This window comes from Mesoplodon densirostris, chromosome 20 (assembly GCF_025265405.1).
Source record: "Mesoplodon densirostris isolate mMesDen1 chromosome 20, mMesDen1 primary haplotype, whole genome shotgun sequence".
Taxonomy (NCBI): domain Eukaryota; kingdom Metazoa; phylum Chordata; class Mammalia; order Artiodactyla; family Ziphiidae; genus Mesoplodon; species Mesoplodon densirostris.
Window position 1 is genome coordinate 32,590,188 of NC_082680.1, and position 26,958 is coordinate 32,617,145.

Here is a 26,958-nt window from a genome sequence, read left to right on the forward strand (position 1 = left end):
AGAAAAGACAGGTTTTTAAGATTATCCCTTTAGGAGCGATACTGCACCCGGCTTCGTGCAGGGAGGAAAATGAAGACCTTGTACTCTCCAAACCCTACAATTTTTCTCTAAAACCTTGTTTGCAGATACTTCAGCAATTTTTTTGTTCTAGTTTTCTTCTCTTCCTACTTCCTGGACTTGTTTTTGCTGCAGAATACCGTTGCTTTATGGTTTTCCTCTGGGGTCAGTTGTGCTGTGGACAACCAGCACATGGGTCTCATACACCATCACTCCAGAATTTGTCCTGGATTCCCAGGTCCCATACACACCTGCCATGGAAGGGAGACGCCTCTGCCTGTGGATTCCAGAATACCGGAGCTGCTTCTCCCGAGGGCTCTGGAGGATTTCAGGGTTTCCTCGGTCATAGGAAACAACCAGTATTGGTCCCTGAATATTCTTAGGTTTATAAGTCCAGCTGTCCCTCCAGGGCAGCTCATCCTAATTTCAAGGGAAGAACTTAAGGAGAAATAAAGCACCGGGGCTGTGGGACCCACAGGCCTTTGCATGGGAGGCACCCCTGGGCTGCAGACCCCTGGCCACCCCCTCCAGCCGGTGGTGTGTTAGCATAGGCGGGGCCGGGCGCCTCTGCTGAGCCGCTCGGTTCCATACGGTTCCATATGTGTTTAACGTGCAGAAGCATCTGCTGTGTTTAAATGTTTAATTAAGTTGAGTGTTAACAGTCCTTCATGTCCTGAGGGTCTTGTTACTAGGACCAGCGGTGATGCCGTGCCCACACGCCCCAGTGGAAGCAGGAAGAAAGAAGCCAGTTCATGGTGATCTCACTGCTTCTGCACTTTCCAACCAGCAGACCTGAAGCCATATGTCATTTTGAAGGTTGTGAGAACAAAGGTCCAGAGCCATCAAGTTATGTCCCGCCTAGCGTGTGAAAGACAAAACCATCCAAACTGCTGGCGTCTATTCTAGTGTTTTTCCCTTTCTCTCGATCTTCCTGGGTTGATTAATCAGGGCGTGAAACAGGGCTCCGAGGTCCCAGTCATCCTAATTGTAGTGGAGATTTCCCGGAGTCTCCTGTGAAGTGTAGACAAGGGTCCTTCTCCTACGTCTGTCCTGATTTCCTTCTCTAGGTCCCTCGTGGCCTGGGGGAGACTAAGACTTCTTTCTGTTTTCTAACCACAAGTGTTGTTGAGTGTTTATTACTACCCCAACCTATCTGTTTCAGTCGTTCGCGTCTCTTCCTTTGGTCGGGCTGCTTCCCTAACCTTGTCGTGTGACCGGGGACATTTTATAACATTTGTACTTTCCTCTGTGGCCAGTAGGTGGTGACTCAGTGCCAGCGATGACATTAATTTTTCTAATGGTTAGAATTTTTAAAAGGGAATTGAATTTGAAAAGCTTAAACTTTCCCCCAAGATCCCAAGTACTGGGGACTTTGGGTCTTTGGCTTTCAGAGTTAAATGTGGAACCAAAGTTTGTGACACTCTTTTGACAACCTGACTTAAGATTGGGGCTCCAGGGGGGTCAGAGTTTCAATCATTTGAGTTCCTCTAGGCCTTTACCCATTAAAACAATTTGCACAATTATCTGAGAATCTTTTTTGTTCTTTGGGTCTATTAGCATCTATCTGTTTTATCAGTATGAACCAGCTGGGGATAGTAAAGAAATACTACTTAATTTCCCCTTATACCCATTTCCTTCCCCCGACAAGTCCCAGACAGTTTACCCTGACTTTTCTCACCCACACCGGGTAATGATGTGTTGTGCTTTGAGTGTGTTTTAGCCTCATCCACATGAATCAGTCCTGCAGGGCTGGGACTCTGCCTGGAGCTCAGTCACTGGCCTCTGCTGAGCACCTGTCTTTATGCAGCCTTTGGTTTCCAGGACTTCACTCAGAGGAATGTTGGGGCCTTTTAACTTTGCATTTCCATCAAAGGAGCCCTCACTGCTTCAGTTCATTTCATTAACCCAACTACCCAAAGAAAAGCTTGTCCTGCAAGGAGGGAGGGGCTGAAACCAGCTCAACTCTGGCCAGAGATGCTCGGGGTCTTCCTTACTGCTGTCCTCCAGCAGTGATTTTCCCGAAATGGCTAAGATGCACATCTGTCTAAGACAAAACCTGCCACTTTCACAGGGGAACTTGTAAGCCATCAGGCTGAAGTCAGGAAATCTGTGACTTACATTCCTGTGACCCACGTTTATGGAACTGGTCCAGGGACTTTAGCATTTCAGGGAAATTGGTGTTTTCCCCCCTGAACCAAGCTCTTGGGCTTTAGAGAGTCTCTTTCCTTTGTGAGTTGAAACTACTTTTCTTCTAAGAACCTCTAAGCTGAGCAGTTTTGACAGCCTCTCAAGATCTTGAGATAGCTATGACCACGTTTGCTCCAAGGAACAGTCGGCACTTACCCAACAGCAAGAATGGCATCATATTTATGCTTGTATCTGGGGTGTCAGTGATAACAAAAACTGTCAGGCAGCAGCCAGGAGTATGGGTTGCATCTCAAGAGTAGTTAAAGTCTAAGGCAGAAAGCATCATTACTTAGGTAACATACTTGTGTGGACTGGTCTGGGAGTGAATTCTTTCTAATGTAGTTAAGAAAGTCTAAGAGAGTCAGAAAGCAGCATTACTTAAGTAACATACTTGTGTGGACTGGTCTGGGAGTGAATTCTTTCTAATGAGCAGAAAAGCAAAATGGACTGGGAAAAAATGGCCCTAATACTAGCTCCTAGTCTGGACTAACAATTGGGATGTCGCTGTGTCCACAAGGTCATGCTTAGCATCTTCTTACCCCTCATTCCTCCTTTATACTTGGATCCCACCCAGGGCGTCTCCCTACCTAGTCTGCTCGCAGGGCTAACTTCCCCGAGCCTCGCTCGGTCCATCACTCCCCTAGCCCAAGCCTCTGTGGTTCCCTGTTGCCAACAGAATTCAGTCCAAAGCTCGGCTTGGCATTCAAAGCGCCGTAATTAAATTCCAGCCTACATGCTTCCTCATGAACTTCACTTTGGACAAACTATAACTCAGTTCCTCCCCAGACTCCCCCTGCCTGTTTTGCCCTCCAGATCTTTAGATTTTCATGCAGTGATATTCCTTGCCTCGGGAACTATATTCAATATCCTATGACAAACCACAATGGAAAAGAGTATGAAAAAGAACGTGTATATATGTATAACTGAATCCCTTTGCTGTGCAGTAGAAATTAACAACATTGTAAATCAACTGTACTTCAATAAAATAGAATTTCAAAAAAAATTTTAAAAAGAATGCCTTTCCCACCCCTCTCCACCAGCCCAAATCTTGCCCAGTTTTTGAAAAGCCTACCTAATTCTATTTTTTCCTTAAGATTTTTTTTAAATTTTTTTTTTACTTTATAACAAAGTGAATCAGCTGTACATATACATATAATCTCCTCCCTCTTGCGTCTCAAGAATTCAAAGGTTCTTGAATCCTTCCTGCAAATGAATTTCAGTAAAACTTTCTGTCTGCTATTTTGTGGTCCATCTCCATTCAGCCTTCTTATTTCTCTAAATCCCTATCTTCCTGTCAAACCAAGAGCTCCTTTCTTCCCCCTTTGTACCATTACATCACCCGGCACAGGGCCTTGTATGCCGCAGCTATTCTGAATGAATGAAAGGAAATATTTCCAACGAGTCAAAGAACGTGGACACAAGTAACATGAATAAAAGCTGTCGGATACTGCATGTAACAGGACGATTCCACTCTGATTCGGAGAAAATATGTGAAAAATATATCAATTTATTATTCCAGTACAGTATCATACAGGTGTGCCAACAGAGTGTAAACAAAAATGAACTGATATAAATATGCTAGAGCCTAGTTTATTAGTTATTAAAATGATACATGTCTCCTGTCCTATGATGAAATTTATAAAGAAAAAAAATTACACCCTACACAACAGGATTCCTTCCAAGAGCTACAGCCGGAGAAAGGGAAAACCCGACCCTTGATTTGAAGGCTGGATTTGAGGAACATGATGTGGCCAGCCAGCCCATCCCTTATTAGGAGGCTCCTGCTGGGCTTCCTTGTGACTAGAAATAGACATTCTATTCCTAATAGAATATTTCTAACCCTTCCTTCTTGAAGGATCGAGTTATCTTTGCCTACTGACACACGCTTTCACCTTTGCGGTCCCGTTTCTAAAGCTGCTCGCGTGGACAGAGGAGGTGGGCTTCTGCCCTGGGGACTGGGATTCCAGGAGGGGCTGGCGTGTACCCCTCTTCCCGTCTGACAGAGTACGTTTCAGACCTGAAGCCCTGAACACTTCCAAAACGGAAAGTACCTATGGAAATCCATCCTCCCCCGCTTGTGCTGCGTGAAGAACTCGCCCCCGCCGCAGTGCATCCTGGGAGGTGAAGGAAGCAGGGTCTCCGTGATGCAGGGAACCGGTGCCCCTGGTCATGGTCGTGTGTTGTCCCGAACCCAGTCCAGGTAATTAGTAACCTTGGTGTACACGCCCGGAATGCCCTTCTGGCCACAGCCGAGGCCCCAGCTGATGATGCCGACCAAGGTCATGTGGTTGTCCTTCATACACACCAGGGGGCCGCCCGAGTCACCCTGCAGAAGGGAGAACAGGTCAGCTCTTTGCAAAAATGCAGACTCCTTGGGGGGAGGTTAGGGTGAATGTTTGTAGTGTTCCTATGTATTCTTTTTTTTTTTAAATAAATTTATTTATTTTATTTTTACTTATTTTGGCTGCGTTGGGTCTTTGTTGATGCACGCGCGCGGGCTTTCTCTAGCTGCGGCGAACGGGGGCTACTCTTCGTTGCGGTGCGCGGGCCTCTCACTGCAGTAGCTTCTCTTGTTGCGGAGCACGGGCTCTAGACGCGCGGGCTTCAATAGTTGTGGCACGTGGGCTCAGTAGTTGTGCCTCGCGGGCTCTAGAGCGCAGGCTCAGCAGTTGTGGCGCATGGGCTTAGCTGCTCCGCGGCATGTGGGATCTTCCCGGACCAGGGTTCGACCCCGTGTTTCCTGCATTGGCAGGCGGATTCTTAACCCCTGCGCCACCAGGGCAGCCCTTCCTATGTATTCTTCAAAGTGCTCAGTTCGGGGAGGGAAATTTTATCTCCGTGACCTTGGGCCTTTACAGAATCAGGTTGTAGCTACATGGTAAAGCGGAATTGAGATCATTGCTTGTACATTTCAGGTCCCCACCCAGGCTGTAACTCCACCACTTACTAGCTGTGCAGCCCCAGGCTAACTGGGCTTCAGTATTCTTACCTGAATGATACTGGATAATAATAATCTAAAATAGAAATCATACTGCCTCCCTTGTAAGGTTGTGGGAATTAATTGAGAGAAAGTTTGAAAAGCTCTGAGAACAACGTGTGGCATTAGTAAAACTCCTGGTAATTGTTAGCTGTTGTCGTCCTATTGAATCGAAATGATTTCTGGTTTCGTTTTTAACTTGCTACTAGTGAGACAGGCTGGGACCGGGGACCCTTTGCTGCAATGCCTGCATCTGGATACACCTCTGCTGGAGCAACAAAATACAAAGAAACTGTATGGGACTAAAAATAGCTGTGTGCATGCACAGTTGGGGCAAATTATAGACAAAAAGATACAAAAGACCAAAAAACTCAATGGCCACTTCTGAAGAGCCGGGAGCAAAAGCAGGGTACTACACATGCCCCCCTGCACAAAACACCACCTAAGGGGTGGGCAGACCACCTAAGTGCCCCCTCCTGCCCAACCCCTGGACCCGACGCTACCCTCTCCTCCTATAAGGGACCAGCTCTCCCCGCCTCAGCGAGCAAGCGAGCAAGGGAACCTGTTGTTTGTTCTCGCTCCCCCCTGCAGCTGCAGGGTCCCCAGTAAAGCCTTGCCTGAATTTCTTGTCAGGCCTCTGATCAATTTCCATTGATTAAGGAGGCCAAGCACCCGGTGGGTAACACTAGCTGATAGATCACGGTTTCACCTTGCATACAACCTTTTGTGACTGTCGAGCTAGGTGGTGGAGGTGTCTGAAAAAACCTTTCAAAGAGGGACCAGAGGCTGTCAAGGAGCTAAGAGGGGGAGAAGCTGGTGTGGTCTCCGCATGAGAACTAAGCCTACAGTCCTCAGTGCAAGAGCCCGGCCTTGCTGCCTCTATCCCCTGCTCCCCAGCCTCAGTGGGGAGCCCGGCACACTGTGGGCACGAAAACAGCCCAGCATGGATGGCTCCCTGGCTCTATTTAGGTCCTAAGTACACAGGTTGGTCTGTGTCTTACACCCAGTTATCAGGAAATACAAGTACATACTAGCTCTGATAGGGATGCTAACACAGAGACCCCAAAAGAGTGTGCTTTCCCAGGGGAAACCCCTCACCTGAGGGCTGAACTTGAGTTCCTAAAACTTATCTCACAAATCATCTGTGTCCTCCTTCCCAGGAAGCTGCCATTCCTCTTTCCCCCTCCACACAATGGACTCCAGTTCCCCAGCACCCACAGAAGTCAAAGATGTCTTAATTTGTGTTGCTTTATCCATCACTTTGATAGTCTTTTAATTGCCTGGGCTTACAGGAAATCCTGTACCAGGTGGTGGTTCCGGTGCGGACACTGGGGAAATTTCCTGCAGCTTAGAATTTCTTGAGTTTGGGAGACTTTTTTTTTTTTTTTTTTTTTTTTTTGCAGTGCGCGGGCCTCTCACTGCTGTGGCCTCTCCCGTTGCGGAGCACAGGCTCCGGACGCGCAGGCTCAGTGGCCATGGCTCACGGGCCCAGCCGCTCCGCGGCATGTGGGATCTTCCCGGACCAGGGCATGAACCCGTGTCCCCTGCATCGGCAGGCGGACTCTCAACCACTGTGCCACCAGGGAAGCCCCGAGTTTGGGTGACTTTGATCTTGCTCCAGTTGCTTTATTCTCTGAGGTCCTCATCTAGATCCCCAGCACCTCACTGAGATGAATCACTGCTTTCCGGCTATCACTTTCTTTCTTGGTTAAGAACCTGTCGGCCAAGGAGCACTTCTGCCCTTGGAGGGGGAGGCTCAGGGGAGGAGAGACGCTCGTGTTTACCTGGCAGGCGTCATGCAGGTTTGCTTGGTCCCCACCGCTTCGTGTGTCTCCGGCACACAGCATGTTTTTGGTGACAGTCCTGTTAAACAAATACTGGGAAGTGCAGCGGCTGGATGGGTACAACCTGACATGGGCCTCCTTCAGGCGCTCGGAAAAGAATGGAGAAGCTGAAACAGAAGAGGAAGGCATCTTGTGGTTTTACGGAAAGTTATTTATAAACCTTTTGGAAAGAGAAAGCCGAACTTTCCAATAAGAGCTAACGTTTATCAACCTTTTACACGTATGAAGTTGAATCCTATGAAATGGCCAATATTTTCTTCTTTTGACCTACAGAAACAGCAGTTTCATAGAGTTTCACCCAGGGTTTCTCAACAGCGGCACGAGTGACATTGGGGCCAGTTAATGTTTTTGCGGGGGGCTGTCCCGTGCATTGTAGATGTTCGGCAGCGTCCTTACCTTCTACTCACTAAAGGCTGGTATAAACCTCCATCCTGAGTTGTCACAATAACTGACATTGCCAAGTGTTTCCTGAGGGGCAAAATCACCCCAGTTGAGAACCACCGGCTTAACCTAGTATCTTATTTAAACCCCATCATCTACCCTTTTCTTGCCACTGAGTAAACGGAGGCTTGGAGCACCATGGAATAAAGATCCATGTCCGGATCACACTGCTTGCAAGGTGCAGGGCAAGGAGCTGAACTCAGGGCTACCCGACGGCAGAGTCCAGGCACCCCACCCTTAACTAAGCTCACTCCACTTCTTATCAGAACCTCCTTGAAATCTTAGGCTCTTAAAACCCTTGTGGAAAAAAAAAAAAAAAAAAAAAAACCCTTGTGCTACTCAGACCCCTCTTGACCTGCACGGCCACCCTGTGAGGCTGGGAGGGCAGACGCTGGGGCCTCGCTAGGCAGGAACCTGCCCTCACGGTCACGGTCACGGCGGCGGAGCCTGTCCCCAGGGTGGACACTTGTGGGACCACTCTTTCCTCCCTCTGGTCAGCGCTTGTGCCCCGGTCCACCCCCAGACGGACAGGCCGGGGCCGAGACGTCCTCCCACTCACAGGCCTCGTGCTTCCCGTAGCCAGACAGCTCACACTCTGTCCAGTCGGGCAGCTGCAGGCCGGCGTCCGGGAGGCAGACGGTGCGGACGGTGTCGCTCTCCACGGCGCAGGTCGGTGAGTCCGATTTCAGCTGCAGCAGCGCTGGGAGGCGGGGCGAGGAAGAGGGCGAGGGTTTCAGGAGAGAGGAGGGAGGGGGCGGGGGTCTGGGGGGAGGAGGTGGGATTGCACACGCGTGGGTCTGGAGTTCGCACGGCAGCAGGGAGAGCCAGACATCTTACCTATGTCATTGTTGTAAGTGTCATCATCGAATTCCTTATGGACGATGTATTTTTCTACTTCAAACGTCTGCTCCTCCTTTCCAGGGACCAGCCGGTACGTCCTGCCCAGGACCACCTTGAGATGGTTGGGAGGATACCTGATGGAGAGACGGCTCGAGGATGCTCTTCTCTAATGGGCCTGGTCTAAGGCCTTAGAGAGGAGGAGGGCCCGCCGGGTTCTCATCCCTACCTTTCCTGGAAGCAGTGGGCGGCCGACAGCACCCAACAGGAGCTGATCAGGATCCCCCCACACAGAAACCGCTCCCCTGGGGACCTCCTGTTCCTGGCGAAGATGGCGGCCTGCCACGGGTGGGAGGTGATGTCTGCGAAGAGGCCTCCTTTGATGCGCAGCTGGGGCTGCTTGTACTGTCTGAGGCCACAGGTGACTGGGGAGGGAAGTGCAGAGCCGGGGTCAGACCTGTGGGCCTGGGCGAGGTCCCTGAGCCCCATCCTGGTGTCTTGACTTGGAACCCAGGTTTCTACCCCCGATGCACTTCTGCAGGCTGAACAGAGGGATGGAGCCATCCCCACGGCAATAAATCCAGAGCCTGCATGCGGTGAGTATCCAGGACGAGCTAAGCACTGTATAGACACTATCCTTAACCCTCACAGCACTCAGCTTCAGAGAGGCCGGGACCTTTTTGCCAAGGCCGCAATGGCACCTGGATTAGAACCCAGATCTGACTCCACAGCCGGGGGTCTTTCTGCGATGCTTTGTTACCTCTGCTTTTCTCCTGCAGCCACTTCCTGGCTTAAGAAACAACGAGGCGTTGCAGCTTCTTCCCGGGGAATGTCTACCCCATGGCTTTCCCATCGACTCAGCCGTCTCCATCCTTCCAGGCCCACGGGACAGGCTGCCCCCTCACGAAGTTTTCCTAATACTGCCAGCCCACCGGTACTGCCCGCTGAGGATGCGCCGTGTGTGACCTGGGTTATGTGTCTTACCTGCCCAGTTAAACTCTATGTGCCCTGAGGAACAGTCTGGCTGATCTGTGTGTTCACAGGAACCGAGTACTAACAATCGGTTCTCAGCCGATTTCTAAAGTTTCACTTTTTAGCAAAGTGTGCCAACTTGCATTTCTCTCGGTCTCCACCCCCTCTGGGTAACCCCCTCCCCCTGTGTTAACTGGCTTCTGGGAGAAGGCGGGAGAGCAGCCTGGAAGACACGGGAAGCAGCAGAGGACACGGTCAGGAGTGAGGCTGGGCACGGGGAGGTGGCCACAGCTGGCCTTACCACACTGGGGCACGTCGCAATACTCCCACGTCAGCTGGCGATCCTTCAGCACGTGGCACCAAGGCTGGGCGTCCCCATCTGGGTTCCTAGTCATAAGCAGGGAAGGTTTCCAATCACATCACAAGCCAGGGAAGAGGGGAAGGCTGCCCAGCTGGGAAGGAGGACCCTGAGCCCCGGGCTGGGCTCAGCCACAGACCCCACCAGAGGGAAATGACTGTAACATTTTTCTTCTGTCATTAACATTACGTCTTCATCTCCCAGCTGTGCCGGGAGAAGACTCTTAGGACGGAACAAAGGGGCCACGTGAGGACAGCACAGATGAGGACAGACCCTCTAACATGGGATTTGGGTCAAGAAACCGGAGGACTTTCCTTTTCACGACAGGTGCAAATGAATAGGTTGGGCTGGGTCACATCCATGGTTCCCTCCCACCCACTGGGTCTTTCATGTAACTTTCAGCATCAGACCCCTCCCAACCCGCTCCAACCCCGCCCTCTGCGCAGACGCCCCGGACCCTGTGCTGCGCACCGGCAGTGATTGTGCTTGCCCAGGCCCAGGGCCTGTGCATTGCTCTTCCAGGCGGTGTAAATCTTGCCCATCAGGATCATGGAACTCCACGGAAGGCAGGAGGCCCCAGACGTGGTGAGGCTGTGGGTGCCGCGGTATGCCAGCCCTTTCCCCTGGTAGCACTCCCCATCTTTTTCTGGAACACAGGAAATCTCAAACTGAAACAAAGCCACTTAAATGCTAAAGCAGGCAAGTGGGGTTTGCAGCAGGGCCTAAAGCAGAGCTGCCGGCCTGGGACGCCCAAGGCAAGCCGGCCCACCACCCTTTTTCTGTCCTTCAAGCCCTTTCACACAGGGTGGTAAGTGGCTTCCATCCGGTGCCAGCCCAGCCTCCATCGTGGGCTGTGGCTTCCTTGATGGCTGTGTTAAGAGAGACTCTGAGGAATATTCAGGTTCGGCAGAAAAGGGTGCTGAGTGCAGCTAGCAGGGATTATTCCTGGAGCTGCTTGGAAAGCAGTTAGGGGCTTCCTTGTGTATACTTGACAGGCTGCTGGGAACCTGGGTGCTTCAGTGGGGGGACACGTGGGCAGACCTAGTTTTCTCAGATATTGTCCGCTAGGGACCTGAAGGATTTGCTGCACTTGGGAAGGAAGGGAGAGTATGAACCTTCAAATGCTGCGTATTTGTCCCATTTTACCCTCTTTTCTCCCCACTTGAAACTGACAAAGTATACTACCATGCACAGATAGCATAGTGATAAGGGACCTTTAACATCATCGGGACCAGTGACTCCCAAGTTATACCAGAGCTGGGGGGTGGGGAGGATGCTTTAGAGTTACTCTAAAGAGTTCTCAAATTCACAGGAATATCAGCGTCACCTGTAGACTGAATGTACACAATTTTTGTAAATGCATATTTAGAACTTTAAAACACATTTTCCCTACTATTGTGATAAATAGTCAGTTATCGTCATTTGCAAAAGCACCACTGAATTCACAGTACCTTTTTGTAACTGAGTGTTTTTTCAATCTGGGAAATTTTCTCACATTAAAAGTCTTTACAGAGACAGAGAGAGATCTTGAGAAACAGGTCCATTAATCAAAAAAGAGAGAACCTCCATGCCTTCTCAAAGGGACTGGAAATCACCAGTACAGCCCCGTCTTCTCTGCTGATGAGGAAACAGAGGGTCAGAGCTGTGCAGAGATGAGCTCAAGGTCAAACAGCTAGTTTGATGCCAAGCTTGGGCGAGGACCTAAGCCTCTTGACTTCCTTCCCTCTGACACCGAAATGATTAACTACCAGCCCAGTCCTTTGTTTCCTCGTTTGCAGAAGGACCGTCAGCGCTGTCCTCCAGACCCTTCCCCCCGTGAGGCCACAGAGGCCATGGGGAGGCTGTACTTACCCTCGCCGCAGGCTGGCGTGCTGCAGAACTCGGAGATGTACTTCCCTGCCTTGAAGATGTAGCACCAGGGCTTTGAGTCTCGGTCTGGGTTTCTGAAAAATCAGCCAGGAAAGCCAGGGGAGGTGAAGACTGAGGCCCGCCTCTCGGGCCAAGGGCTCTGCACCTCTTCCGGGGATAGAGTTACGCGTGTTTGTTGTACACAGGAGAGTCAGATCGTGTTGGGTGGAGGTACGACCTTGCAGTCGTCTTTATTTGGAAATTAAGCGTGGTTTACGGAGGTGCACGTGGCTGCCACGTTGACAAGGGGTGCACCGTGATGGTGAGCTTTATGGGTTAACTTGGCTACTGCGCCCAGTTTTTGATCAAACACCAACCTAGGTGGTGCTGGGAAGGGCTGGGTCAATGTGGTTCACATCTGCAGTCAGCAGACTTTAAGTAAAGGAGTTTCTCCTCCATAGTGTGGGTGAGCTGCATCTAATCAGTTGAAGGTACTAAGAGTAAAAGCTGAGAAGAAGTTCTGTCTCAGGACTGCAGTATCGACTCGGGTCTGAGTTTCCAGCTTGGGGAGCCTGCCTACAGATTCCAGACCTACCAGCTCCCACAATCACGCGAGCCAATTCCTTAAAATAAATCTCTTTATGTATACACATCTCCTATTACTTCTCTGGAAACCCTGACAGAGCTGACGCAGGTCTTTCCCCGACTGTGGCAGCTTCTCAGCAGAGAAGATCCTCCAGGGCGGGGCAGGCGGCCCTCTCACCTGCAGTAGTTGTGATTCCCGAGGCCCAGCCTGATGGCATCAGGCCTGCGCCCACTGTAGGGCTTCGTGGCCAGGCTGCTGCTGTTCCAGTTGACGCACTCGGCCCCGCTCTCCGCTGTGCTCCACGTGCCTCTGTAGGTGACGCCCCGGTCCTTGTAGCATGTGGCTCTGGCATCTGAGGGGAAACCGGACACACAACACCTCCCGTGTGAATCCTCCTTTCATTTAGTTTCCAAAGGGGGTCTCACCTCAAACCACCGAGGCAGGAGCTGCTGAGCTGCCTGGGTGACTGGGTCACCCCGCTGACGGGGACCGCGCCAGGCTCCAGATTTGTGCCCGAGGCCCTAACCACCCTCGGATGATCCATCCCATCCCACCCCAATCCTTCCCCCATCACTGCACACTTGCTTTCCTTTTTCGGTAGCTTTGCAGGTGGGATTTCACCCTGGTGGGTCCCTGTCTCACAGCCACCCACCTATCACTCACCTATTTCACAGCGTTTCCCGAAGAACCCTTCAGGGCACTGGCAGACAAACTCTGAGGAATAGAGGGCCTGCCAACATGTCCCCCTGTTGAAGCACCGAGGTTTGCTGCAACCTGTCAAGTAGAAGCAAGGGGACCCCTAATTACTTTCCAAGCAGCCCAAGAATATATGAGTCAAAGTTGAAGCGTGCTGTCTGCATGCACACACGATTCCGAGCACTCCACAAAAACGAACTCATTGACTCCTCACAGCCGACCACGAAGTCTGAACGACTGTTGTCCCATTTTACAGATGAGCAAACTGAGGCTCACAGCCTCAGGCTTTCTGCTCGGCACCTTCACCTTGGCCTAGGGCAGAGCGTGACTGCAGCCCCAGTTGAAGGGTAGACAGGCCCGGGACCGTGACAGACAGGGCTGGGGCCGTGAGACTGGACTCGGGGCTCACAGCCTGGCTTGGGTGGACACGTACTGTTGACGGGCACCGAGTGGCACTGGGCCCGGCCACCGTTGCACCAGCAGTGCTCCACCCTGTTGCCCCTGAGCAGGGGCCGCAGCCAGGACTCATGTTGCAGGTACGTCATCTGTGTTTTCTCGTCTCTGCAGGTCACTGTAATGACAGACAGGCCAGCCTCTTTAGGGCCCGACTCACCCCAAACTGACGCCACCCCCCAACCCCCCCCCCGTAATCCTGCTCACTTTGGGGATAATCCGTCCTTTACTCCTTCCTTGCTCTCAGCCAGAAGACAACAAATACCCCATATTTTGTCACCAAAGACCCCTTTCAGCTTTCAAAAACAATTTCAGATTCAATTTATTCGGGGGCAGTGCCAATATTACTTTCCATATGACTGTGTGATCTTTGCATTCAATTTCCTATGAAAATCAGTTATTTTCTTGAAATATATAATAGAATATAATGGTGTATTTCTACTATTTCCTTATTTTAGTTTCAATGAAATATGAAATACACTTATGAAAAACAATAAAAAAGACCCCTTTTATTGTTTTTCCTCTGATGGGCCCTTGTTTTGAAAGAGTTTATCTATCAAAACACATTTATTAGGTAATACTCTAAGTTTTCATTTTAGTTCATCAAAAATATGCACATGTACACAACTGCCTACCAGAATTTTGGATCCACATTAGCATTACCACATTGAGATGATGCATTTCTGGTCCCAAACAAAGAAAACTGACATTTTAGTCTGTGCAGAAAATTTGCTACTTCCATTAGTACTTTGGTATAATGAAAATAGTTGAAGTACTCCCATTAATACACTCTCCTTTTCTCTCTCTCTGTTTGCAACCCAGAATGTGAACTTAAGACATCTTTAACTTTTAATGAATTGAAGCAGTGACATACGTTCCCTGTCAACAATACTGCTGTTCCTTTAGAGGGCCTTCGGGGCCAGGGTACGCTTGCAGGAAGCACTGTGCTACCCGACCGCGGAAGCAGTGAGAGTGAAGCTGTGACTCACTCTGGGGAAACTTCCACCTTAAATGGGTGTTGCAGAGCCTTCTAGCCCCCAAAGACGTAGGTCACGAGGGAGGAGGGATGATCTGGGACCTGCAGCGGGGCCTGCAGCTCTTTAGATCAGAGTCAAGACAATCGGGTCGTGAGCACGTTTTATTCTTGGGATCCTAGTGGGAACATTCCTTGGGTTTCTAGTCTCAGCTCTAGACACGGCCTCACAGAGATGGTCTTCCCACAGCACTTTCGTGAAGCACCCCAGGTTAGTCATCCCTGAGTTACCAACCGAAGAAACAGAGGCACAGAGAAGCTAGTTAACAAAGATGCTGAATGGAGTGCGAGGTGGTGGGGATCACAGCCCAGGGAAAGGCCCTGGAGGACCAGGACCGTGTGGCCTGGCGGCTGTGTGACCCTGGGCAAGTCACTCCGCCTCTCTGGGCTCTGTTCTCATCGGTGTAATATTCTAATCCGTTTTCTTTTGTGCTATTGGGCTTGCAGGCTCCCAGCAGCGAGCGACTCCCGGGCATCCTGACCCCTTGAGGACCTGTTCCTGTCCCCTCAGAGCCTGTGTGAGTGGCGAGACAGGACAAAAGCATCTTAGCAGAGTCTCACCTTCACGGACCTTGAGTAAGCAGGTCACGTGGAAAAAAATCCCCGCTGGAGCCTAAAGCACCCTGACCCTGACCCTGACCTTGAGCCTGACTTGCCTCCACCCCAGTGACATCTCACCTCCACCTCTGTGCGATCTGGCTCCTCTCCTGAGTCGCCTGTGGATTTCCTGCAAAGAAACCGGGGGGGGAGGAAGAGTCAGCACATGCTGGGTGTCTTAGGAATAAGGGTGGTCAAACCAGAAGACCACCATCAACCCACCAATCAGAGGCCACCTGCCCAGAGTATCCCCCTCAGATAATGGGCCCAGGTGGAATGTCCATCACCTGCCTTCCTGTCTAATTCTTTCCCCGCTTCTAGACTAGTCCTGTCCAAAAGGACTTTCTGAATGATGGAACTGTTTAACATCTGGGCCGTGCGGTGCAGTAGCCACTGGTCACATGTGATGACTGAGCACTTCAAATGTGGTGTGACTGAAGTGAATTTTAAATTTTATTTAACTTTAATTAATTTTAAATTAAAATAGGCACATGTGGGTTAGTGGGGTTGTAGGCACCCCCCACCCCCGCGATCCCATCCCCTCCAAGTAGCTGCCCCGACTCTCCCTTCTCTAAAATCCTGCTGTGCGGGCATCGCTCACATGGCCTGAATGATGCCCTGAGCTGCCAGGCATCTGCAGAGAGCACGTGTGTTGTGTAGCTTCCATCCCAAGTAGATAGTACACGGTACACGGGCAGTTGGCCTGCTTCCATGGCTCACAGCACCTGTACTGTCTTTTATAAATACTTTATGGACTCATTCAGACACATCCTTTAAAAACAGCCCCAAAGGGCTTCCCTGGTGGCGCAGTGATTGAGAGTCCGCCTGCCAATGCAGGGGACACGGGTTCGTGCCCCGGTCCGGGAAGATCCCACATGCCGCAGAGCGGCTGGGCCTGTGAGCCATGGCCGCTGGGCCTGCGCCTCTGGAGCCTGTGCTCCGCAACGGGAGAGGCCGCAACAGTGAGAGGCCTGCGTACCGCAAAAAAAAAAAAAAACCCAGCCCCAAAGGAGGCATTGAGAGGCAGTGTTTACTCAAGTCAGAACGAGTGCCTAGGGTTCCCCTGGAAGCCTGGATCCCAAGCATTGTCCACCACGGGGAGTGTGTCCAGGTGTGTGTCAGCACAGACAAGAGGGCACACCCACCTGGCTGGGTGAACTGAAGACAGCTCCACACAGCAGCAGCACACACAAGAGCTCTCTCTTCACTGCGTTCATCATTTCCTCAGTGTCCCTTAAATTCTGGAAGAAGAGGGAAAAAACCCTTAACCGTGTGATGAGAGAGGACCAAGAGGAGAACGAAGTGCAGGAGTCTGCCAGCCCCCCCAGCGTCGGCTCCCACAGCAGGAGAGGCCACGGCGAGTGTCTGAAGGATGGTGTCTTCTTATCGTATACCTTTTTTATTGTGGTAAAACACACATAACAAAATTTACCATTTTAACCATTTCTAAGTGTAAGTTCACCGGCATTAAGTTCCTTCACACAGTCATGCAGCCGTCACCACCATCCATCTCCAAACTTTCATCTTCCCAAACTGAAGCTCTGTACCGGGTAAACCCGAACTCCCTGTTCCCCTGGCAACTACCATCCTACTTACTATTTCTATGAATCTGACTGTTCCAGGTACCTCATATAAATGGGCTTATTATATAGTGTTTGTCCTTTTGTGTCTGACTTATTTCACTGGGCATAATGCTCTCAAGGTCCATCCATATCATAGCATGGGTCAGAATTTCCTTCCTTTTTAAGGCTGGATAATATGCCACCATCTGCATGGACCACATCTTGTTTATCCATCCATCTGATGATGGCCATGGGTTGCTGGAAGATGATTTTGCCCAGACATTTCTGTGGGCTGAAGGCTGAGACCACCTCTGGCACTTCTTGGCAGCCTGGGACCTTAGGGTGCTGGTTTGGTTTCCCTTGAAGTGAGTTGCTGCCCTGGGGTTGACTAGATGGACTCAGTTGCTGCCCTGGGGTTGACTAATGTCTCATCTCTGACTTTTTTAGAGGAAACCATAGGAATTTTGTTGCTGGCACATCTCAGAGCCAGCCTGCCTCAGATGGCCTGAGCTCTCCCACTTAGAACATCCACGCCTCCTCGTCCAACAAAGGAAAGTCTCCCGCCACCAACTCCCCCCCAGCCCCCCGGCTCCATTGGGAAACCGGCCTCTTTTTTATAGACGGGGCCCGTGAAGTGCAGCTTTGCAGAAAGGAGGGGTGACATCTGGTCTGGTCATCAGACTCAGATCTTCCTGGACCCACATCCCTGGTTCCGTGTGCCTTGCCCTGGTGCTCTCACCCTCAGCAGCCCAAAGTGGGTTCGTGGGTTGGGGTGTTATTTTGTGGTCTGGCAGCTCCACTCACTCCCTCGTCCGCAAGAATTAAATCAGGGCTTTTCTTCCCTTGACTCACTTCCCCTCAGTCACAACAACTCTGGTCCCATCCCTCCCCCTCATCCCAAGCATCCGAAGGGTCCCTCGGATTCAGAGACATCCGGGACTTGGACCCTGGCGCTGGCTCGGGCTCCTTTCCTGTCCGAGGTGCAGTCCCCTCAACCACAAGCTCCCTTCAGAGCGAGGATGAAAACATAGAGGGAGATGGTGGGAGAGGCTCTGTGCCCCAGTGACCTTCTGGGGCCGCTGGTGACAGGCAGAGGAGGGCACGGAGCTGTGGGGGGGAGGGGAGGGGGCCGGACAGTCCGGGCAGAGAGTTTCCTCGGGCTCAGAGGGCGTCCTGCCAGGCAGCACACCCCTCCCCTACTGCGAAGGAAACAGAAGGAAGCCAGGATCTGGGTCTTTGTTCCAATGTGGCCTGCCCAGGGCCCCTTCCCGGGCAGGGCAGGGCGGTGTGCGCTTCTTGGGGGCCCTTTTCTCACTCATTGCAGGAAGCTTGCTGCGACACACTGGTTCCAGGCAGTTTCAGAAGGAATAACTAGGGGGTCAAGGGCATCCGAACAGGAGCCCGCGGGGGAGCCTTTTGATCCCAGGCCATCATTCCAGAATTTCTTGCTCAGTGTTCCTCGAATTTCCCCTTTGCCAAAATTTCCCCAAATTCCTCTTCAATTCCCTGTCTTAATTTGAACCCAGTACTTATAACCTTTTAAAATAGGTCTTCTTAAACACATTCCCCCTCTCTCTTCCTGCTGTTAATCATTTTTCACGTTTATAGGTTGTCCCAGCTGCATTATCGCAGCCAAGCCTTGGCGACGGGAGAGCTGTGCCCTCTCAGGACTTTACGAGCAAATTCTGAATCAAACAATGATCGAGCCCGCGAACAGGGAATTTGATTCTTCTTCATCTCGCCTGCCAACCAGCCGGGGCTTCCAGCAAATTCATTCCCCTCGTACACGGTGGATGCCCGTCAAGTTACTGTGTAATTTCAAGAACTCAAGGCCATCCTAAGTGGAGCACAAGTCTAGAGGTTGGAAAATTGCAAAGAGCCAAGTGGAGCATTAAGACATTTGCATTCCCTGGACAAGTGGGGGAAGGGGGGCCAGGTGGGGGGAGGGATGCACTGAGGGCTGCGTGTAAAGGCGCCAACAGCTGCATGGCCTCAGACCCTTTTGCAGCTAAAGAATCAGCAGAAGGAGTGTATTTTTGTCTTCTGCTCTGGGACAGTTGGAGCCTGTCTCTCTTCTATCAACCCTTATCAGGCCCCTGCTTCGTTTGGCCTTGCTGGGCCTGGAGCTGATCCAGTGCCTAAGAGCCTCACACAAACCACATGATGGCTCCATACTCACTGCACAAAGGGGATGGAAGCAGCTGGACCGGCCAAGTGGGGTGAGAGGATGACAAAGAAATGAGTCATCCCGCCTGCAGACAAGCAGTGCCTTCCCAGGACAAGGGAGTGAGCGGGAAGGAGGGAAACTGTGTCCTGGTTTTGCCTTGGTAGAGCTGGCAGGGGGTGTGGAGGTCTGGGGGCAGCGCCTGGACAAAGAACAAGTGACCCCAGAAAAGCAGACTGGACCCAGGACCCTGGGGCCCATGCCAGGGCGGACCTCAACCCTGGACCGCAAGCTCCCACCAAAGGGAGAGGCGCCGGTTGCCCATGTGAGGCCAGTAGGAGCGGGGGATCTGAGGAATAAGCATAAGAAGACCTTTGGAGGTTCACGTTATACATACTTGTAATACTTGTAATTTTTTCTGTGCTCTTTTCCTTTTGCTGTATTTAATAGTTTCCCAGAATCAAAGAACGAAAAAAGTAAGGAAGCAAGAGGAGAAAGGAAGGAAAGAAGGAAGGAAGGAGGGACGGAGGGAGGGAGGAAAGACAAGGAAAAAGAAGACCATGAGGATGACAGACTTTTGTGGGACTAGAATTCCTGAGTCACTGGAAGCATCACTGTATGGCGGGGAGTATGGAATGATTCTAAGGCCCGTGGTCTCCACGCTCCCAAGGCCCCAGCCCTGGCAGCCCACCCTGGCACATAAAGTCAAGTTTTGCAGATTTGCACAAGGCACCCTCTCAGCGGATGGAGTTCAGCAGATGCAGAGCTTGGCAAGTTGACAGAGAATCTGCGCAAATTAGAAACATCAGGACACGTGGCAAATAAAGCGTGGCCTGGATTCGCAGGCTGCACTGGCGGGCATCCTTGTGTGGGACCAGCCTGCAGCCTCTGCCTCCAGGGCGTCCCCCGACCTGCCTAGAAGTGGTGCTGGATCCTGCTTGGCTGCAGAGACAAAGTGACTCTGTTCTCTGACCTCTGAACAACTGTGAATGAGGACTGCTCCAGGGGAGAACAATAGTGTGGTAACCAGGGAGGAGGGTTAGTCTCTAGGAGCCAAGGGTGCCACTGTGGCTGGGAAACTAATCACGCCAGCTAGAAGCACAGGGTTCCTTTCGGCAGTGGTGACACGGGGAATGCTGATTGATGGGCACCAGTTCGTAACGGCTGGAGTCTGAGGGTGGTGAGGCCATGGGAAGGGCAGCAGGACAGCCAGAGGAAGGGTCTGGGGAAATGCGGTGGAGGCTTGTCCTCAGGGTCTTTCACTGTCCCTTGCAATGACCCGTTCTGTCCACCTGCCCCTAGAAATTTCTGCTCTTAGGAAAAGAACAGATACGCTCATTCGCATATGGTGTGACTGCGTAAAAATGCATGTGCTGCTCTTCCAAAAAGCATCTATATTTTGAGACATCAAATCTGCTCCCAGGGATGCAAATACCAAGAGGGCTAGACTCTCAAGGCTTCCTCCAGGGCTGATGTTCTGTGGTTTCTATTGTGAGAACAGACGCTGTGTGAACTGTCAAACATGTACACATGGGGATAAGTACTTTCATGTAAACACTCAACCACATCCCGTAACATGACCTGCAATAAAGGTCTGGACCAATGCAGTCAATCAATCGAGTTCTGTGATTCTAGGTACAAACAGTGCAATTGCCCGGAAGTTAAAGAACTTGAGGACTTGCAGTGTCTACTGTTGGCAGCAAGAAAAAGGCAGAAACGTGAGCAAGCTGGAGGACCATGGAAATTGCAAGGGAAAGATGAAGGTAAGTTGAAACTGTTAGCAAATTTTGCACCAGTGTGCAAGGTTTGCTACCTTTATTTTTGGTAAAGAGGATTCTTGGGATGTTATTGCTTTGCAAAGCTTCTCTCTGGAAATCTGAGTAAGAGAAAGTCAGTCTCCAAGGACACCAATACTCCAGAATGACTCAGGACCTTAAGACAAACAACACCTTCCCCGACCCGCCCTCCCCTCCCCCCTGCCCCGGGCAACCACCATGCCCAGGAGGGATGCCAACAAATTAGAAAAGAAGCGGTAGGTCAGAACGCCTTGGAACAGCAAAGGCATGTCACTAAGTCAGGGCAAGAGATGAAGTGAGATGGGAGGAGGAAGCAGGCTTTGGAAAGGGGGTTGAGCTCCCCGAAAAGCCCACCTGTGTCTGGACCAGCGTCAGAGCCCGGGGCCGGAGCCGTTAGCTTGGTAGCTTTGGTCCCACCGGTCCCACCTATACAGGTCCTGCTTTTTATAGAGCTCATGCTCTCAGAATAAAAACCATTTCCCAAAACTGCCATCACAGAAGCAATTCTTAGCTTTTCCCTAGAGATGATCATACTAAGTGAAGTAAGTCAGACAGCGAAAGACAAATACCATATGATATCACTCACATGTGGAATCTAATTTTAAATAATGATATAAATGAACTTATTTACAAAACAGAAACATACTCACAGATTTTGAAAACAAACTTAAGGTTACCAAAGGGGAAACATGGAGGGGAGAGGGAAAAATTAGGAGCTTGGGATCAGCATACACACACTACTATATATAAAATATCAATAGATAACTAATAAGGACCTACTGTATAGCACAGGGAACTCTATTCAATATTCTGTAATAACCTATAGGGGAAAAGAAGCTGAAAAAGAATGTGTGTATATGTATACATAAACTGAATCACTATGCTGTACACCTGAAACTAGCACAACACTGTAAATCAGCTAGACTCCAATAAAATTTTTTTAAGTAATTTTCTATATGCCAAAGCTTATTTCTTCTCTTCCTGAACAGAACTCTTTATAACTAAGGAAAAAGAGAGGAGTCTGTTTCTTATCTAACTGGATTGATTCCAGTGAGGTAAATAGGATAAAAATACTCTCCTGGCACCTCCCATCCACTCCCACCTCCACTCTGTTACTCAGCAGAATTCCCTGCAAAACATCTTCAAAATATAAGCACATGACCTGTGTCCAAGTTTTATACGACATCAGCCTACTCAGAACAATCTGTCCTGATCACTGCCATTGTCTCCCCTCTCCACCGTCTGCCAGGTAACCCTGCTTATCTGGAGGAACGCAGGGAGTGCAGCTGTGGGTCTAGGAAAATAGAAGTCCATCTTGCCTCCTGTACAGTAAAAACAAAAGAAGTCCTTTCCTTATAAACTTAGACCCTTGCAAAGAAAACAGAAGGTTCAGCTGGCAAAGCTAACTTCACGAGTCAGTGCAAGGACGTGTCATCCCCAAGTCTGAATCTCAACAAACCTGCAATCGAATGGTTATCTAAGGGAGGATCTTGTTCAGCCATGAGCTAGTTTCGCCTGTTCCTTCCACTCCCTAAAGCAAGCATCACTACTACGAGGAATGAAATACACAATCATTTGATAATTCTTCAGTCTCCTTCCAGATTTCAACACACGTCAATCAGGAAAAAATGATCAGCGGCTTTCCTTGTATCACTACATGCGGAACTTTGTCCACATTTTATGAGGCTCACGTGAAAGTGACTGTGATTAGCATAGTTTTGAGAAACGCGTGTGGATGAATGCCACTTACTCACCTGGTATGGGAGTTGTGACCCCTTGCCAGGCATCCCTTGAATCATTTAAGTCAATGTTGTTATCTCATGTTTGCGGACGAGAGAACTGAACTTCAAAAAAGTATAAGGAACTTGCTCTGACGTGACACGTCTGGGAAAGGGAGGAGTAGGGTCTCAAGACACCCGGTTCTACCGAAAACCCAACACTCGCTCTTTCCACGACTCTTACTGGGTCCTGATGCCGGACTGTCGTGTTGTGTGCTCAGAGTTGCTGTGGAGCGGACCTGCTGGTTGGAACTCAGGGAGCATAGCCTCTGGGGCCTTAGTTCAAACTCTAACCACCGCTTACAGGCTGTATGCGGTTCCCGGTTTTCTAATGGGCTAGTCCTTTCCACCCTGCCTGACTGTGATGATGACAACTAGCGAAGAAGCAGGTGAAGCCCCCAGTTGCTGGCCTGCGCACAGCAGAGTAAACTGTACCATACTTACGGCCAGGAGCGCCCTTTGGACGGGGGAGCGCCAAAGTTTACAGCTTCTGCTTGGAACGTTGACTAGAAGGGAAGCCAAGTTCTATGGGGTCATCATCAAGGTCAAGTGTTAATACCAAATCCTGTCTCCTAGATCATCTGGAGATCTTGCGATAACCTCTAACTGGATTCTTTACGACTGAAGTCAAGTTTCATGCCCTTCAGCTATGTGCACAGATCTGTATTAACTGGAGCCCTTATTTCCTGGATTATGGGGTGATGTCTTTTATCCGATTTTCAATCTGTTTGTTGGTTCATCTTTCCCAGGCCTACTTACACCACACACACCAGGGCCACTCTGGCCTCTATGGGGAAGGTGGAGTTTGCGGCCGAGGCAGCTGGAAGGTCAGGCCCTCAGTGCTGATAAGGGCTGTCTGATGCAGACCATGCAAATGTTTGAAACCCAGAGACATTAGGCAAGAAAAGTAAGGAAACTGGAGCTTCTCAGAAAACAAACCAAAACCAAACCAGATCTCCCCTTTCTCTCTGCAGCCCAGGTGGCAGACACCGGCTCTTTCTGCAAATTAAAGCAAATTCCTCTTTTGTGTGAACATGACCACATGTGAATAACCAGCAGAGACCAGTTATTGGTGGGCTTTCTGTTTTACATTATTCATAGTAGGATACCGGGTTTAGCATCCTGCCGAGCCCCTCCCCGCGCGCCTTCAAGGAACTGCCTCTGCAGAGGTCTCTAACCAAGGGGCTTGAGAGCCACCTGGGTGCCATCCTCCTGGTTTCCATCAGATCCCCCATCCCATCCACCTTGACCCGAGCCCTGGCTTATTCTGGTTTCCTCTCTTCCTGAATTCACAGGTGATGACTTACTCTGTGTATCATCAACAAACCTGAGCACCAACCATGCACCAGGCACGGGCTCTGTGCTATAAAGACACATACGCTCCATCCACAAAACCTCATAGTCTAGGAAGGGGACAGACAAGTAACTAGACAAGCACACCCCGCAGATCGGTGCTGTGACATGCGGGGGTCGGGTGGGTGGAAGGTGGGCACACAGAGGAAGAAGGCGTCCTGCTGGGATGTGAAGGAAGGGATGCAGGTCACTCTTGGTGAGGTGGGCGCTGGTCGAAGTGGGCTTTCTGGAATGGACACTATATAAGCTGTTTGTCGAACAAAGGCAGGAGTGAGCCAGGCACTGGAGAGGTGTCGCTGGCAAAGCATAGCCCCAAGATGGGCCCATTGTTTGGGGCCCCGGGTAGCGGCAGCAGGCAGCCAGAGCCTCTTAACCTTCAGCACGAACACCTTTCTTTGGGCAAAGGAGTCTGAGTCACACACCCCAGGCTCTCCCTTGGAGGGTGTCCCTAGGAGGAAGTGTGGCTTGGAAAGCCCAAGAGTCCTAGGGGTGTAGGGGCCTTGGGAGAGGAGTTCAACTTGGATTCCCTAATGCCTAACTGTAAGTTAAAGGAATCCTTGCGACTATATAAGAAACAAAAAAGGCTTTTAATACAAAGATCTCCTAGTATCTGGGTTCAGCCTGACCCTGAAGTGGTCTTTCAGAGGCTTCAGGTGGAATCAGGCCAAACCTCTCCAAGCCACTGGGTATGTATCAGGAGCGTCACGTAGCCCTCCTGGGCAGCTCAGCTGAACCCATGGCCAAGACTCACCTCCCAGATCATGGCCATTGGTGTGGACGGTGTGGGCAGCTGCTAAGGACCCTTGACTGTATCAGTTCCACAAGAAGAACAGCCGCTAGCATTTCCTGGGGAATCATGATCAGAACCAGAGCTTGCCTGAGTCGTGCCTTCAAAAACTTGTTTATGAAATGCCTGCTATGGACTCGGCACCTGGTTCCTTTTCCCTTCATCATAGGTCTTAACTTTCAGGAGATCAAAAGGCTTATCCTTCGCTCTACACCCTTCTACAGAAGTCCTTTTCCCAGGAAGGAAAGTGGAATGTAAAATGCACAAAATATCACTAAGAGAATGTGCTGTCCTTATATGTAAATAGACACCTAAGCCAACAGCAGGAGACCATGTAGCTGGACTTGGGGTTGAGCCAGGGCAGATGGTCTTGAGGATTCTTTCTAGCTGGAACTTTCCGTGAGTCTAAATCATCCTCGCTTTTTATCTGGCTTCACTGGAGACTCACCACTTGGTTTTGTGAGCTGGTCGACTAGGGTGAGGTTTACCACCTGACACTAGCGAAAGAATTTTTCTCTGTGCAAAGCGAGTGTCCCAGAGAAGGGACGGACAGAATATTCTGGTCACTCATTGTCCATCCTGGCCGTCTTATCAGAACAGAGCTGAAAATCACTCGTAGCAAATAGGAATTTTATTCTGAGACTGCAGATGCCAAAGAGTCATCGAAACTGAACACTTTAGCTCAGAACCCAAATGTTCCCTCCCCACCAGATACTCGGTATTCAGAGAAGCACGTGGATTTTGAATTTTGACTGGAACTAAGCCCACTATTAACGCCATGAGTCACGCTGCCACCTCAACCTCTGATCCAAATAACCTGCCCAAACTCTGGAAGCTTTGGAAGATCTAAAGCCAGCACTACGCCTCCCAAATGATCATCTAGCCAAAGGGCCCCTTACACTGCTGTAAAACCCCAGGACCAGAGGAACTCCTGTAGGTGGATTAGGGACAGACCCCTGGGCTGTAACTTCCCCAGATGCTCTGTGGTCCTGGCCACCCATTTACAAAAAGCCTTACATGGTGATGGTGGCTTCAAGTCACACCACCAGGGGTGTGGCTGGGTTGCTTGTTACAATCATCTGAAATATACTGATCACCAGCTCTGCTCACCAACATGCTAGGTCCCCAGGTCCAAGAGTTCCGCCTCCATGAGCAAAAACTAGTAACAGGATCATTTATCTTCCCCTCGAAGCCAGAACTCTTCCAGGCTGGTGCAGAAACACCTGAGAGCAGCACCGTCACGGGGAGACTCTGCTATGGGGATCCACGAAATAAACTGAGACGGTCCTGGAGCGTCTGCACAGAGACTGAGCCATTCAGGCAGAGAGCAGCCTCTCACTGGCTCGTGACAAGAGCAATTCAAGGCTGGTGTCTCTGAGAACGTTTTAGGTGGACTCAGTTGATGGGTAGGACGGAGCTATTTCTATTTCAATATTCACGGCATCTCTGCTGGTGCCCCGTCTGGCTTTACTCTCACAGGAAGCACTTACCCGGAAGCTCACTCTGACCGTCATCTATTGATTCTGGACCAGTCAGTGTCTAGATCCCGGGATGAGTCTCCTGTCCACTGGCAAGAATTGCTAGGTAGTCCTTTGGAGGGAATTCCACGGAACGGTTGTGTTTCAGAATTTCTTCATGGGATTGCACACACGTACACACACACACGTAATCTTTTTCTGTCATCCACCAGCTGCTGCAGGAGACCACCCTTGCTATCCACATCGGTCATCACTACCACACGGCTCTGGGCTTGAGTGTGTCCTCAGTTACCTGACAGCTCCTTCCTTTCCCTTTGCCTCCTACCCTCCCTCCCTGGGAGGTTATGAAAATAAAGATAATAGCACTGAAAGCCTAGAGAGCCTGATACGGTCCCTGCAGAGTGCTCTGGGAATAGAAGACATTGCTGTTACTCTCCCCTGTAATCGAAAAGTCCTCCAAGAGCCCCACCCCTTGCACCCCAGGCAAAAAGCCAGAGGACGAAACCTGCCGTGGAGGTGGTGGACGAGGGGGGAGATCAGAGGCCTCCCCGGGACTGTCCTCCACTTCTCTCGCCCAGCACTTCCCTCCCGGTAAATCCTCTGGGGGCGATTCACTCACTGCCCAGCCCAGCCTCAGTTTCCCCATGGGCTCAGACCGCCCCCCACCACCACCAGGGACCCTCCCGGCTCTGACCCCATCAGCCCACTTCACATTTCTTGCCCGTGAGTCACAAGGTGTGCCCATTGACTATTCAGAGCATTTCTGTATCATTCTTTTCACTTTCCCGTTTGCAAGCAGAGATTTCCTCTCCAGGAAACACAAGCGTTCTATCTTCTCTCTTCCCCTGACGACCTGGCCCCTGCAAACACTTCAGCCCATCCCAACGAGATGCACATTCAAAAAGAAATCTCCCCCTGGACGAGGATTCTAGCTAATCCCCTTTTGGCCTGAATTACAAAGTCGGCCCCTCGGTGTAAACATTCCTTCACTGGCTCAGAAAGACTTTTAAGAGAGAGAACAGGGGCTGGGGTACAGAAAGGCGCAGAATCCAACCTACCACCGCCGCGAGCCTTCTCCCGTCCTCCGAGAGGCGACCTCTTCAGCCCCAGGCTCTGCGGCCCCTGCACAGCTCCCGCCTCCTTTAAATTTCGAG

The 26,958-nt window shown here is 50.6% G+C and overlaps 1 protein-coding gene across 1 annotated transcript; it reads right to left on the reverse strand.

The window, feature by feature from the left end:
• Positions 1 to 3,731: 3,731 nt before the first annotated feature.
• PLAT (plasminogen activator, tissue type) lies at positions 3,732 to 26,958 on the reverse strand. The gene is made up of 14 exons (XM_060085787.1): positions 26,863 to 26,958; positions 16,032 to 16,127; positions 14,968 to 15,016; positions 13,237 to 13,374; positions 12,771 to 12,881; positions 12,285 to 12,459; positions 11,525 to 11,616; positions 10,145 to 10,319; positions 9,617 to 9,702; positions 8,573 to 8,768; positions 8,344 to 8,480; positions 8,066 to 8,206; positions 7,006 to 7,172; positions 3,732 to 4,570 (listed from the first exon to the last, which is right to left on the reverse strand). The coding sequence occupies exons 2-14, from the start codon at positions 16,104 to 16,106 to the stop codon at positions 4,412 to 4,414; spliced, it is 1,701 nt and encodes a 566-aa protein (XP_059941770.1). The 5' UTR covers positions 16,107 to 16,127; positions 26,863 to 26,958; the 3' UTR covers positions 3,732 to 4,411.

Coding starts and splice junctions, on each gene's coding strand:
- PLAT (XM_060085787.1), bottom strand. CDS start 16,106: ATGATGAACGCAGTGAAGAGAGAGCTCTTGTGTGTGCTGCTGCTGTGT. Junction 12,882..13,236: donor CCACTCGGTGCCCGTCAACA/GTACGTGTCCAC, acceptor TCTACTTGACAG/GTTGCAGCAAACCTCGGTGC. Junction 8,481..8,572: donor GCCCACTGCTTCCAGGAAAG/GTAGGGATGAGA, acceptor TCTCTCCATCAG/GTATCCTCCCAACCATCTCA.